Source organism: Ambystoma mexicanum, chromosome 6q (genome assembly GCF_040938575.1).
Source record: "Ambystoma mexicanum isolate Mex_15411 chromosome 6q, UKY_AmexF1_1, whole genome shotgun sequence".
Taxonomy (NCBI): domain Eukaryota; kingdom Metazoa; phylum Chordata; class Amphibia; order Caudata; family Ambystomatidae; genus Ambystoma; species Ambystoma mexicanum.
In genome coordinates this window covers 383,883,240-383,898,658 of record NC_090937.1, presented here as the reverse complement: position 1 = coordinate 383,898,658, position 15,419 = coordinate 383,883,240, and the positions used below count along the sequence as shown (strand labels likewise).

At 44.3% G+C, this 15,419-nt stretch overlaps 1 protein-coding gene across 1 annotated transcript; it reads right to left on the bottom strand.

Moving 5' to 3' along the window:
- Positions 1–6,293: 6,293 nt before the first annotated feature.
- Positions 6,294–7,922, bottom strand: LOC138515222 (DNA ligase 1-like). The gene has a single exon (XM_069630173.1). It carries the CDS (start codon positions 7,920–7,922, stop codon positions 6,294–6,296), a length of 1,629 nt encoding a protein of 542 aa, XP_069486274.1.
- Positions 7,923–15,419: the final 7,497 nt, after the last annotated feature.

Here is a 15,419-nt window from a genome sequence, read left to right as displayed (position 1 = left end):
TGGCCCATGATGCTGTGTGTGCCCTCCACCCCCCCTGGTTGCCCATGACGCTGTGTGTGCCCCCCACCCCCCTGGTAGCCCGTGATGCTGTGTGTGCCCCCCACACCACCTGGTCACCCGTGATGCTGTGTGTGCCCCCACCACCTCCCTGGTTGCCCGTGATGCTGTGTGTGCCCCCCAACCCCCTCGTCACCCATGATGCTGTGTGTGCCTCCCACACCCCCTGGTTGCCAGTGATGCTGTGTGTGCCCCCCACTACCTCCCTGGTCACCCGTGATGGTGTGTGTGCCCCCCAAACCCCCTGGTGGCCTGTGATGCTGGGTGTGCCCTCCACCCCCCCTGGTCACCCGTGATGCTGTGTGTGCCCCCCACACCCCCTGGTCGCCTGTGATGCTGTGTGTGCCCCCCACCCCCCTGGTTACCCGTGATGCTTTGTGTGCCCCCCACCCCCCCGGTCACCCATGATGCTGTGTGTGCACCCTACCCCTCCTGGTCACCCGTGATGCTGTGTGTGCCCTCCAAACCCCCTGGTCGCCCGTGACGCTGCGTGTGCCCCGCACACCCCTGGTGGCCCATGATGCAGTGTGTGCCCCCCACCACCCCCTGGTCACCTGTGATGCTGTGTGTGCCCCCTAGCCCCCAGTCACCCATGATGCTGTGTGTGCCCCCTACCTCCCCCCGGTCACCTGTGATGCTGTGTGTGCCCTCCACCTTCCCCGGTCACTCATGATGCTGTGTGTGCCCCCCACATCCCCCTGGTCGCCTGTGATGCTGTGTGTGCCCCCCACACTCCCTGGTCGCCCATGATGCTGTGTGTGCCCCCCACCCCCCCGGTCGCTCATGATGCTGTGTGTGCCACCCACCCCCCTAGGTCGCCCGTGATTCTTTGTGTGCCCCCCCGGTCGCCCATGATGCTGTGTGTGCCCCCACACCCTCTGGTCGCCCGTGATGCTGTGTGTGCCCCCCACCACCTCCCTGGTCACCCGTGATGCTGTGTGTGCCCTGCACCACCCCCTGGTCGCCCGTGATGATGTGTGTGCCCCCCACCCCCTTGGTGGCCCGTGATGCTGTGTGTGCCCTCCAGCCCCCCTGGTCGCCCATGATGCTGTGTGTGCCCCCCACCGCCCTGGTCATCCGTGATGCTGTGTGTGCCCCATCCCCCGGTCACCCATGATGCTGTGTGTGCACCCTACCCCCCCTGGTCACCCGTGATACTGTGTGTGCCCTCCACACCCCCTGGCCACCCGTGACGCTGTGTGTGCCCCCACCCCCCAGTCGCCCTTGATGCTGTGTGTGCCCTCCACCACCCCCTGGTCGCCCGTGTTGATGTGTGTGCCCCCCACACCTCTGGTAGCCCGTGATGCTGTGTGTGCCCCCCACCACCCCTGGTCACCTGTGATGCTGTGTGTGTCCCCTAGCCCCCCGGTCACCCATGATGCTGTGTGTGCCCCCTACCTCCCCCTGGTCACCTGTGATGCTGTGTGTGCCCTCCACCTCCGCCGGTCACCCATGATGCTGTGTGTGCCCCCCACATCCCCTTGGTCGCCCATGATGCTGTGTGTGCCCCCCACCCCCTGGTCGCTTGTGATGCTGTGTGTGCCTCCTACCCCCCTTGGTCACCCGTGATTCTGTGTGTGCCCCCCACCCCCCTGGTCACCCATGATGCTGTGTGTGCCCCCACACCCCCAGGTCACCCGTGATGCTGTGTGTGCCCCCCACCACCTCCCTGGTCACCCGTGATGCTGCATGAGCCCCCCATGCCCCCTGGTCACCCATGATGCTGTGTGTTCCCCCAACCCCCTTTCTTGTCCTTGATGTCCTCCCTTCCCCTGCCCCACATCCCACTCCTCCAAGCCCGATAGTGCCCCCAATAAATTTGTGCATGCTGTTGCCACCCTGCAACATGGGGAGGCCCATGCTTTTACCAATTGATTTGACATTCGCATCTGTGTACTGCTGCTGCCTTGCAGCATGGGGTAGGCACCATGTATTTGCCCATTGCAGGACTTTTGCATCTATGTGCTGCTGCTGCCCTGCAACATGGGGTAGGCCCCATGTATTTGCCCATTGTTTGACTTTCACATCTGTGTGCTGCTGGCACCCTGCAACATGGGGTCGGCACCATGTATTTGCCCATTGCTGGACTTTCGCATATGTGTGCTGCTGCCGCTCTGCAGCATGGGGTAGGCACCATGTATTTGCCCATTGCTGGACTTTTGCATCTGTGTGCTGCTGCCGTCCTACAACATGGGGTAGGCACCATCTATTTGCCCATTGCTGGACTTTCGCATCTGTGTGCTGCTGCCGCCCTGCAACACGGGATAGGCACCATGTATTTGCCCATTGCTGGACTTTTTGTAAATTTTTTATTTTTTTTATTTAAAGCTTTCAGTGTAAAAAAATACAAACTTTTGCTTATAAACAAATGTTTCCCTCATCCACATACACAAGCCAAACCTATTGTTTTGTTTCTTTCTTAGTTCTGCATCAGATTTGATCCAGGTTTGGCTGTGTGTTAACCAAATTTTGTCCGTTATGTTTTTGCACCATTTCAAGTCTCTTTAGCATTGATTCAAGAAAAATCCCTAAGGCTTTAGTAGATTTCCTATTTGGATTGTCGTATAGGGCTGACCACCATAGGTCAGAATCTAGATCGCATGCTGGAGACAGTATTGGTTGTAATAGGCATCCCCTTTCGGTTGTGAGCTCTTGGCAAAACATGATTAGGTGTCGAGTCGTTTCATCTTCTTGTTTGCATAATCTACAAAGCTTTTCTTTTGCCTGGCCGTATCTGACCATGTTTGTCCTTGTTCTTAGGATGTTCAAACGGAAGCGAATTATTAGATCTCTATGCTTCTGATTGGCGCTTTTTTGTAGATATCCTGGCAGTGTCTGTGGACATCTAGTTATCTTTTGGACAAGGTATGATGACTCGAATTCACTCTCACACGTTCTGTTTCTGCCCAATCAATTGATAGCAGGAGAAACTTTACTCTCTGCGGATGTTGACATAGGGCACTCATTGATACGTTCATGTTTTGCAATAGTTCCTTGCATTTTAGTTTCCATTCGTCCAAAGGCCAAAAGGAAATTCCTCCTCCTTCCTTCTTTAGTATTTGATACTGTTTTGGACAATCTTCTATTGAGATTTTTTCTATAGGTGGCCAATGTTTTCCAGACTATTCGAGCTTGCATAGAATATAATCCCAGCTCGTGCCGTATAATGCTTATTGGTACACATATAGGGATTTTCAGCAATTTACGCCAGAATCTGGCTTCAAGTTTGTCCCACGTTTCCCACGGGATCCTCAAGGCCGTTTCTCCCGCGTATGTTACGGTAGGGATTACTTTAGCATTGTAAAATTCTACAATCGGGGGAATGGAAAATTTGCAGAACTTTCTTTTTAATATTAATGCCTGTGATGTTAGTTGATCTATTTTTCTCTGTAGATGATCAATCCAGGGTTGCTCACTCCAATTCAGACTCACGATTGCTCCTAGGTATTTTGTGTCTTTCACTATTTTTATTGCTTCATTCTCTATGTGCCATTTGAAAACTTTCTTGGAAGTAGGACCTGGTTTTGCGATTATCATTATGACTGATTTTTCTGGATTGTTTGTTTGATTTCTTTCAAATGAATGTTTAAGGCTTCCAGTTTCCTCTGTAGCCCAATTGGGGTTTTGTCCAACACTATGAGATCATGTGCATATAGTAGATGACATATTTTTGTTTCTCCTACTTTAGGAGAACAAGCTCTAGGTGGTTCCAGACAGTCTTTAACGTCCAGGATATAAATGTTGTAGAGTATGGACGCTAGTGGGCATCCTTGTTTGAGTCCACACTTTGTTACGATTGCCTTTGTTAGATTTCCCTTTCGATCCAATCTAACACGCATAGATGTGTTTGTGTGGAGCATTTTGATGGCTTCTATCAGGTCTCTCGGGCAGCCTTTGTCTGTCATTTTGGCCCATAGAGTTTGTCGATCCACACTGTCAAAAGCAGCCGCCATATCTATGGAAGCAATAAAGAGTTTTTGGTTTTCTTTGATGGTCTTTGCTTTTAGTAAATTTAGAATGAGGAGATTTAGACTACAGTCTACGTTTTCTAAGAAGCCTGCTTGTCTATGATCACAGTTATCAGAGGTTTGAATCCATTCCTTTAATCTTTTTTAGTAATATACCAGCAAAGAGTTTGCCTATGACGTCCAAAAGAGATATTGGACGATAATTCTCTGGACATGCTCTGTCTCCTTTTTTGTGTATCGGAATGGTGATTGACGTTGTCCAAGATTCTGGAATCTGCATTGATTGTATTATTCTTGTGAAGAGTACAAAGCACATGTTTGCCCATTCCATCGGTGCTTGCTTTAGTATTTCATTTGTCAGGCCATCTGGCCCTGGGGCTCTGGATCTGCTTGCTTTGATGATCAATGCTAGGATTTCGCTTTGCGTAAATTTGATGTCCCAGCCATTTTCCTTGTTGGTTACTTGGGGGGATAAATCATTTGTAAGATCACAGTTGTACTTTGCTTCAAAGCATTGTTCCCATTTGCTTTCATGTATGGGATTAAGTTGTTCTTCACCTTGTCGATTTCCTTTTTGATTTAGCAAGGACCATAGGTATTTTGCATTTTTGTTTCGTGTTGCCATAAGCATCTGTTCAGAGTCCTTTTGAAACAGTATTGCCCTATGGGATTTGACCCAATTTCTATGCCCTTTTTTCAGGGCCTTACTCTTTATTGCCATATCATCACAAGCAATATTCTGTTTTTTCAGGGCTCTTAATTCTCGTGCTGGCTGTCGTTTTTTTCTGCTACTTCAGGATTAAAGTGGTGCACCCTGTTTTTTGTGTTTCTTCTTTTAGTTGCGGTGGCCACCTTGAAGATGGTAAGACAAGTTTCATACTCAACGTCTTTTCCTGTTGTAGATTCCCATTTATTTATTGATTTGGTTAGCAAAGGAATCACTTTCGTTGTTATTCTCAGTCTATTTCGACCCTCATTTATATCAACTTCAATTGGCCAAATATTCTTTTTTTCCGTATCAATTTCCTTAGCGATATTTGTCTCTAAGCAAGTGAGTATTAGAATTTTATGATCACTACTTTTTGTTGGTAGAATATTTAGAGACATTATAGTGCCAAAAGTTTCTCGATCTACAAAGAAGTAGTCCAGAGTTGCGTTTGAATTGTACGATGCCCATGTGGATTGTCCTACTAAATCTCCTTGAACATTACCATTCACTTGTAAAATGTCACGGTTCTCCATTTCCATTTGCCATTTTCTTGTTCTCGATTGTTTTTGTCGATTATGACTTGTCCTGTTTGCCTGGTTGTTTTTGTTTTTGTCACAGGTGATGTTAAGGTCACCACACAGAATTAATGCCGGGTTGTCGTATTCTGATCTCAGTTGATCTAGATAGTTGGTAAGCGTGTCCAGAAAAGTATGTCCATCTTTGGCTTTCACATTCCAATACATGTTAAAGATAATCAGAGTTTTTGTTTTCTCTCTTTCATTTGGGTTGTCATTTCTTTCTGTTTCTTGTTGCAGAATTATTATTTGTATCTGAGAGGATGGCTGAATCGCACGGATTACTTTTCCATTGTATGTGTTCTTTATAATGGTTAAGAGGCCTGCAGAAGGTCTACCTTTTTTTCCTTTGAGAGCTTTGTTCAGGTAGCAGGTCGCTCCATGTAAGTATGGTTTTTCTTGTAGCCAACACTCTTGAATACAACTAATGTCTGCGGTCAAGATTTCGTTGTTAATTTTTTCGACCAAATGATGAAAACCTCTTGTGTTCCAGGAGGCGAATTTTATTTTTCTTCGGGAATCCTGGACTTCGATCTATTTTTTAGTTTCTTTTGTTTTTGTAACCAGAGTTTCTGCTAGCCATCCCCATGAGCTTTCTGTATCAATTTTTGTTTCAATGGCATGCTCAATGTTTGATTCGGAGGCCAGATTCAATTTCTCATTTCCTTTGATTTTCATCCGAAAAGCATTTGGGCCCCGTAGAACTGTTGGAGAGAACCGTATTGGTCTATAATCCACTTCATCTTCACTTTGGTCTCCGTGGGCCTGTTTTGGCTCTTCAGAGTTTTTTTTCTTTAGTATGTTCTTTTTTTTAAATCTTTTTCACTCTGTTGTTGATTTTCTGTTTTGACATCAAAGCCCAGTACTTGAAGGTCGTCTGCTGCTTGCCATATTGAGTTCATGACCGCCTTTGATTTTAAATGTATGCATATTCTGTCCAAATGTTCTTCATTCAGGAATTCTACAATTTTTATATCTTTCGGTTCAATGACTCAGTTGTGGGACGTTATGCAGAAGTTTCATTAGATTTGATCTATTTAAGATCAAGCCATCCTTTGCTCTTAGGACTCTCTCTATTCTTAGTTTGTATAAATGGGTTTGGTTGTTGAAGGGCTCTAGTTTGTTCTTATCGCTCCTTCTATCTTTTGTCTCATCGTGATCGTAGGAGCTTTTCAGTCCTGAGCTCTTATTTTCATTTGTGCTCTTTCTTACTCGTCCTTTGTTAGATTGTTCAATCATGGCGCTAAGCAAATGTTGTTGCTTTTTTTCCTGATCCTTTTTCTTTTCAATTTGCATCCTTTTTTCATGCAGAGTTTGAAAGGGCGAGGCCGGGTCTTTTAGATTTACCGGTAATTTGTTTTCTTTTTTTCCAGGCACTTCACTGTCCTCCATTGACTCTTGCGAGCTTTCATTCTCGTATACTGATAGGAGTAGTAAGGATTCTTGCCTATTTGACTCTTTTAAGGAACTTTCTAAAGCACTCTCTAGTTCCACACCTTTGATATATTCTCGAACTTGGTTTTTTGTTTGTGGTGGATCTTCCCTTTTTTTCATTATTTGCACTTGTTGAGTAGGATTCGGTGTCTCTTGTCCTATAGGCTTTAGATTTCTGATGAACTGCCGTGTTCCTTCGTAAGTCAATTTTTTTTGGTTTGGCATATTTTTAGACTTTTTGTCTGATTTTTCTATGACTTCTTTTTGTCTTTTGTATTCTTTTCCTGACTCATCCTTTGATTTGTTGGCCTCGTCTGATCGTTTTAATTCTTTTATGTTTTCGATCAAGAATAATGGATAGATACCATTATGCTGGTTTTGGCCGTCATTATGTTGTGACGTCTGTACCATTTGGCCATTGTTCACGGCATCTTCCAAGTTTCTTTCAGTTCTTCGATTGCTTATTGGCAAATTTCGACTATCCATTTGATCTATCACACAAGAGCTTGCTGTTTCGTTTTTTTTATTCCGCAAGTCCGTCACGTTTACCCTTTTTTGTTCCTCACTCGACCTTAGGGTTGTGTCCAATTTTTCTGTGAGGGTACTTTTGTTCTCAGATTGCGTGTGATTTTTTTGGCTCTCTGATTTAAGTAGCTTGATGGTGTCACTGAAACAGTGCAAAAAGTATCTCTTATCTTGCCGCGCCTCTTCAATTAGGTCATTTAAGGTCTTGATTATGTCTTTTTCTGACACTTTTTCTTGTATCTTTCTCTCTTTGTCTGCCTCAAGCTGTTTTTCCACCTTTGTTAATTTGGTTTCGATTTGAGCCAGTACAAATGTTTGATCCTTACAATTTTCATGTAGTGCCTCGTATAGCTTTAAATATGGAGCAAGAGCTATCATCATCATTGACCCTACAGCTGCTTGCATGTTTGCGCAGATGTCTATTGATGGCCATGGGTTTTGTGACGGAAATTGTTCTCTTCCAAGATCCTTTTCTTTCGCTTCCAAACTATTGGGGTTTAGCACGATGTGTTCTTCGTCATCCTGCTGTGTGGCTGAAATCGTGCTACTACTTATTTCTTGGGGTACGTCTTCATTGGTCATTTGTGATGGAAGAAAGATATCGTCTTGCAGTTCTGTAGTGATTTTTTTATTCACTACCTCTTCTGCACTCATGGCACTTTTTTTTCATTTTTTTTTCTTTTTTCCTGGTCCATAAACGCAGTAGATTTATTTCCTTCCACCTCTCTGTGTTGCCTTTTTGTTCGTACTGTCTGCGGAGTTGAGGAGTTTATAGGTTCATTTATAGATGTCCTTTGAAATTCCTCCAATTTATCAGCTTGTTTCTGTTGTTTAAATGCTGCGTTTTTTGTGGTCACGTTTTTACTTCCTTCTGTCTCTTTGATTATTTTGTCATTAAGTATATTGGTAGAACCGCTTTTTTCCATTTCGGGCTGTTCGTCCTGGGACATTATTTGCTCACATTGGCCCGAAGCTAGAATAAGGTCATGATCTGACATTTCCATTTCAGTTTGCTGCTGTTTGGAGTCCATGACCCTGGTTTCTAAAGTATGATCTTTTTGATGAGCAAGTAAGTCTTTCTTTTTAAAGTGCCATCTTATGGTTTTTATTCCAGAAAGGGATGATGCACGCGGGTTGGGTTTCCGCATAGGAACTTGTTTTATAAGGCCACCTGTCCCATTGATTAAATTTGTTCTTGCATTTATTTTTTCATGTGCCTCGACATTAGATAATTTTTGGGTGTTGCACTGTGCGAGGCTCTTTTCTGGAAAACCCATTGGTTCTTTGTTCTGGGAGGACGATAGATTTGACTTGTCCTTCTCACACACTTTGTATCCATTTTGTTTTGCTGCTGGTAGTTTTGTTTTTGTGGCTTGGGGGCTTTCCATGCCATCCACATACGCCGCTGCTTCAATGCTCTCATATAGAATGCTTGGTATAAATGTTTTTGGTGCCTTAGCTTTATTCATTTTTTTCCTTGTGGTGAAAGAGGCTTCTTGCTGTGGTAGACAGAAGCCTTCATTCCTGGCTACTTCCCTCACCGGCACCACCCCCCTCCCAAGCAGTGACTCCCCATCTTGAAATCGCACTCCTGTACTTTGCTCTGCTCCACATACTTTGCCTGAGTCTACTATCATGATATCATCGTCATGCGCGAGCACATCTCCATCAGCATCGTCGCATACAGCAGACTGCGACCCGTCGTGGCTAATAGAGGAACTGCATAAAGGTGAGAACTGGAATTTGTCCAGGATAGGTAAGGAGTTTGCCGGGGGGGGTGGAAAATGGAGGGGTGGGTGAGGGGGGGATCAGGGAGGCAGCGGCTTTGTTTGTGTGGATCATACTGTCAGTGGGGGAGATGGGCGCAACTGGGGGCAGAAAACATAGCCTGCCTTGGACATGTGCGCCACTTGGTACCTTACTTTTTTCCCCCATACAGCCGCCGGTGCCGGGCAGTTTAGTACGACTGCGGGTGTTGGGTACTTGAATGCTTACCGTTTCGCACACGTTCATGTGTGATGTAGGTTCCATGCTGAGCCTTTTGCTTCCCACTACGCCGCTCACTCACCGAACAGCCGCACAACAGCCTAAGGGCTTTACTCCACCGGGCTTAACGCTGCAAGGGTGGATGCCTCGGCCTCTTCTGTGTCTCTGGAGTCACGTGATAGGTCACGTGATCGGGCCAAGCCCCGCCTCCTCCAGGAAGTGGCCGGGCACACACAGGCCAGCAAGAGCGTTGTTCTTTCCTCCGCTCGCAGTGCCGGCTTGCCGGTTGCAAAAGGGTTCCTCTCCTCACAAAATCAACAGAATTATGGCAATTGCGTTCGCTCCTCGGGCGGATGCCTCGGCCTCTTCTGTGTCTCTGGAGTCACGTGATAGGTCACGTGATCAGGCCAAGCCCCGTCTCCTCCAGGAAGCGGCCGGGCACACACAGGCCAGCAAGAGCGTTGTTCTTTCCTCCGCTCGCAGTGCTGGCTTGCCGGTTGCAAAAGGGTTCCTCTCCTCACAAAATCAACAGAATTATGACAATTGCGTTCCTTTTGCATCTGTGTGCTGCTGCCGCCCTGCAACATGGGGTAGGCACCATTTATTTGCCTTCTGATTTAACTTTGCATCTGTGTGTTGCTGCCGCCCTGCAACATGGGGTCAGGCTCAATGGATGTGATAACCATGTACTTCTCTTTTTCACTTGGCGCATGTTGAATTACCTTTACACATTCCATGATGTTGTAATTCACCTCTTACGCTTCCTTTTCTGTAACCAGAAGCACTGAAACTAATCTCTTAAGTTTAAGCGCCTAGATAACTCAGGGTTTTGCTCGCTATATAAATAAATAAAAAAACAAACAAACAAACACACCTTCTTAGGTTTTACACTTACAGATGAGAGTACAGCAGAGGCTTGTCAGCACATTTTCTCCAGAATTGTGCCAAGATACAAACTCACTTGGACAATTGCAGGCTATTTTAGGTATTTTACATTTTGGAAGAACTTACGCGTCTAATTTTTCTGAGTTAGCGAAACCATTGTATGCTTTGATAACAAATTTAAAAGCAGCTCATTGGTTGCCATAGCACACCCACATTTTGCACCATGTGTGCTCACTGATGACTCAAACTGGCCCTTTGCAAGACAGGAACACTGAAAAGGATCTAGAGATAAATCTTTTATTGGGAGATAATGCTTTCACATGTACAGTTTGTAATTTAGGGGAGACTAAACCGGTTGCTTATAAATCGCATGTGTACTGCACACCAGAATTGATTTACACTTGAGGAAAAGAAATTCTGTGCAGTATAGATTATCATTCAGAAAAAGAGGCTCCTGGCGGCGAATAGGACTACATACATAAACACACCTTCAGTTCAACTTGAGGCTGCCACAAGAGCTAGCGTGCCCAATGCAAAAACATTACACAATCTGTGGATTCAATGGTGAGCATCGCCACATGCTCCAGATGTAAAATGTCATTATAAAGCAGAATTGCAAAGAATGAATGGTTTGAATTGGAAATTGGCTACAGAGTCAAACACCTTGGTGCCTAAAATCCCATTGTTTGATTATTTCCAAATGTTATATTGTGATGGCTCCGCAAAACCAGCTGTTGGAACACGTTTCAAGTATGCAGCTGCATGGACAACCAAAGTAGGACATTTTACACATGAGGAAAATGTATACATACTGATATTGCAGCAAAGCACCTGGGAGACATGCCCGCCCAGACTGCTGAATTGCATGGATTGTTGCTTGCATTGCACCGAGCAGACTCAGAGAAGCCCACACTAGTGGTCTCAGATTCAGATTACATTGTTTGTGCTTATAAGACTGATTTGAATTGGTGGATTCAAAATGACTTCAGCGACATCAGGCATAGAGCTATTGCTTCCAGACAGCTCTGGAGACAAGTTTTGCACCTTAAACAGACTCACCTTTTCTATGGGTGATGCACACAAGAGCACATACCAAAGGCACATTCATAGCTTTGACAATGCATTGGCAGACAAATATGCCAAAGAGCACACAGTGGTAAAAAACAGTAGCATCCATAACTCGCTCAGCAACTGCAATGGATGAGGAAATAAAGGAAGCTAGTATGGGTATTCTACCCAGGCCAAAATGCTTCCTAAGTAATTACATTTATGACATTGAGAATAATAGAGCAGTAGTCACAATTCCTATGAAAAAAGGGGATACTATTAAAAAATGAATCCCCAAAGGGGCAGACGGTGAAATGCTAATATCTGCCGTGCATGCTAGACTTGCATATACCCATTTTGGGGTTACTGCAACAACACATCTACTTCTTGATAGGTATTGGTGGCAGGTTTAAGGCAACACGTTAATGTATACAACGCAAACTGTGACACATGTCTGAAGACGATTGTGGATCACAGCAGAAAACCAAAGGAGGCTCCCTTAAGAAAGGCAAACTCGCCTCATGAGATTCAATTTTTGGATCAAAGAGGCTCACTACCAGTAATAAATAAGTACACATATATACTAGTAATAGTGGATTCTTGCACTAGATTCACCTGGATTATTCCTCTGAAGATAACAGACTGCAAATCAGTCATACAGGCCCTCTGGGGTCTAGTAGCAATGACCGCAACTCAAACATTCCATGCTGATAATGGTCCAGCTTTCGCAGGGTGGGCCCTTAGAAAGGCATTAGAGGCTTCGGGATCAGAGCTGCTCTTTTTAAATCCATTTCATTCTGAGACGAATGGGGTAATAGAAAGGGCAAATCACTCCACAAAGTTGTGTTTCACAAAATGCATTATTTGAATGGGAGGGGTAACTGGGTAGACAATGTGTCTCCAGTGATCAGAAGTTTAAACTATTTGCCACACCAGTATTTATGCAGCAGTAAGACTCCATTTGAACTCCTGTTTGGAAGAAAAATGTTTATGCCTGGTCAGCACACTCTCCCCAGCCCTCTGTCTAAACAAGAACAACTGCTGGCGACAATGCTGTTGAGGGAATCTCTCCAGGTGGAAGCTGAGGCCAGTCCTGAGGCCACTTTGAAAGCAGCGGACTGGTTCCTGGAAAGGATCCATGACGAGACTCTGTTTGGCCCTTCCTATAGACCGACAGTGCAAGTAATCAGACTGAAAGGTTCCAGAACTGCTTTCCTGCCCGCAATACCACCCAAGAGAGGCACCTGACGAGTTTATGTGGACCATCTGAAACCTGCTCCAGAAGGTTACTGCAATGTTTCCATGCGATCGTCCTCTTCCATTTGAGGAGCATGAAGAGGAAGAGAACGAGATCTGACAGATGATGATGATTGGCATCCAAGATGATGAAGAATATGCGACACTTGACTACAAAGCCACAACACAGGGAATTACTGCAGCTCTGCCAATTTCGAAGCATAACGCCTTTTTGGTTTCTAAAATGATGAGTTGTTCTGGACAAACTATCTGAAACAACGTTACATAATCCTGGCACCATTCTTTATTCTGCTGTGGTTGAACCTCACTGTATTTTTCATCTGACTGCCTTTCGGGCATTTTTTGAGCAAGGCTTCCACTCCACCTGTAAGCAAGGAAGTTGTTCTAAAGCCTTTGAGTTCTTCACATATGTTAGAGAAGTTAGAGCTTCAGCAGCCAGAAACTCCAGTCTCAATACAATGTTTCCTCTATCCATGGATTATGTGTGGCTGTTACTGTTTAAAACATTCAATGGCCCAGCCAATCAGCTGCAACTTCCCACTTTTTCTGTGATTGATGGATCCAGACTGTTTGCACCCAGTAATCCTGTGTCCAGAACTGTTAAGAACTAGGCTCCAGACATTTACGCAAAATGCTTTGCTTGATTCTTTTGATGATATTGCAGATCCCCATGAGATGGGGTTCCATGTGTGTTATATGAGAAATTACAATGCCTTTTTATTTGCCAAACGTGAGCCCATCCTGTGGCCCAAATACACGTTCTGGAAACACTATGCAGTACCTTTCCAAACCGATAGTCCTGAATTTCAAGCACAGTTTTTATATATTTCCCTGACCCATACCAAGTAGGGGATTAAACATTTGAAAATCAGTATAAGTTCCCTCCAGATCCAGATAATGTACAGCACATGTATGTTGTAGATTTCATTGTTTTTGAGAGAGAATACTTTTCAAACATGACTGAACAAATGTGGTGGGAAACTGCCCCTGTTTGGTCAACTTGGGGTGAGCAAATATGGCAAATCAAAGGTAATCGTATGTTAAACATGGCATGTAGATTCCCATATTTGATGTATTTTATTTAATTATGCGCAGTTACAGACCACTTGCAGTAATAATAACTTGGGCTTCTACCCTGAGTGGAAGAGGGAGGAATTTGAGTTCTGGAGTGCGTCATATGGTGAAGAAAAGGAACGCAAACCACCAAGCATATTACCTATGCATCAGGGTGTTCTGTATTGTAGGCTGCTCAAGTGAATGAATGCAATAAAAGAAAAGCAGGAACCAGCTTTAGCCCATGTCAGGCTTGGAATTCCCATAACACTTCCCTGACACAAGCTATATCAATAGGTAAGCTGTGCCAAGGAATGCTTTCACAATCTCACCTGAATGAGGCAATACAATCCCTAGATAATTTAAAAAAAGAAAAGAGTTGAACAGCTATCATGCAAACAGCTGCTCTTCTTAGGCACACACATAGTGGGTGTGTCGGCAGATTAGCCACTTGCACCACCTCTGACACTAGTATACCTTGTGAGGTGGGAAAGCGTCAGTGACAGGTAGAACTTACACTTGGTCACAAGCAATATTGCGAATCCTGCAGACTGAAAGTGAGGCAGTGGGACAAGGATTCCATGCATCAGATGCTAATGATCAAGCACTAGAGCAGGGCTTCTATGGGCTAAAGGGTGTCATTACCGATGTAGTAGGATTGGTTCAGAATGACCTGTCTATTATTAGAAGCGTATATAGAGAAAAGTGCCACAGGAACAGCTACCCGCCTACACACGTGCTAAGTGTGTTTAGTTGCACGAAGTGCTACCCTTCATGTCGGTTAATTAGTAGCGACAGAAACAATAGAGATATACATTTTTAATTTGTAGATACAAAACACTCAATAGAATTTATGTTAAAAAAGACAAAAAATGCATTATACATAACATCACGTAAAAAACATACAGTGAAAGTCAATGTTTTCAACCAGAAACTATTTCTTTGAACTTAACACAATCATCTTATAGTGACGATATTGTGGGGTTAGTAAAGGTGTGAGGTAAACATCATATTTCATATAACCTCAAGTTACAATTAGCTTGTCCATGACTCTGTCTGTCGACACAGAGAAGTGTGCTTCTAGGTCCTAGCAGCATTGATTAAACAAGAGAAAACACTCTGTAGCCGATTTTTGAGATGCTATCGGATGTGTGCTGGACCCGTCTTCAGGACTTTGTATAAAAATACCCGGAGTGAAATGTCAAAGGTAGTTCATTGGTTGATGCCCTTCACGAATGGCAATCTAAAAACCAAAACGAAAAGGCCATGTTGGTAACATGATAAAAAAATAATCAGAGTGTGGTGTCTCTATTGGTGTGCACATGCAACGGATTCCACTAACCTTTCAATTGCTTGATGGACGTGTGTGGCTTCAAATTTGGTGTAAGTCTGGACAAGATTTAGTTGTCCGTGCTGTGAATCTTCACAATAATTAGAACTGGAAAAAAAATGAACTTTAAAAGTTTGTATTTCCAATTATTGTTTTTATTTTTCAGTGCAAACATGTACTGATTTTATATGACTTCTCTGTATGTCATATCTCAAAGAGGGAGGGGGCCAGGGGGGTTTTGGTGTTGGATGTTCTCTGTCTACTTATTTAAACAAACAACCCCGGGACAAAAGGAGACATTTTTGATAACATCTTAAAATGACACCTCTGTTGTTTTAAACTGAATCTCGCAATTGTGTCTTAGAAAAAACAATCCATGCTGTTTTTTGAAAAAAAAAATGAGTACCTTTCCAGCAAAAGCCAAATGTGCTTTTGTTAACTCCGGCAAGCCGCTGACGTATTTGCACGTGTCTTGTCAAAATAGTGTCTGGATACGATGTTCACCCAATCTGTTAATGAGAATGCTGAGATATAACAGCCAGTAGTTGGTAGACAAAGGCTACCTCGGAGTGTTGCACAAGCACAATATCTAA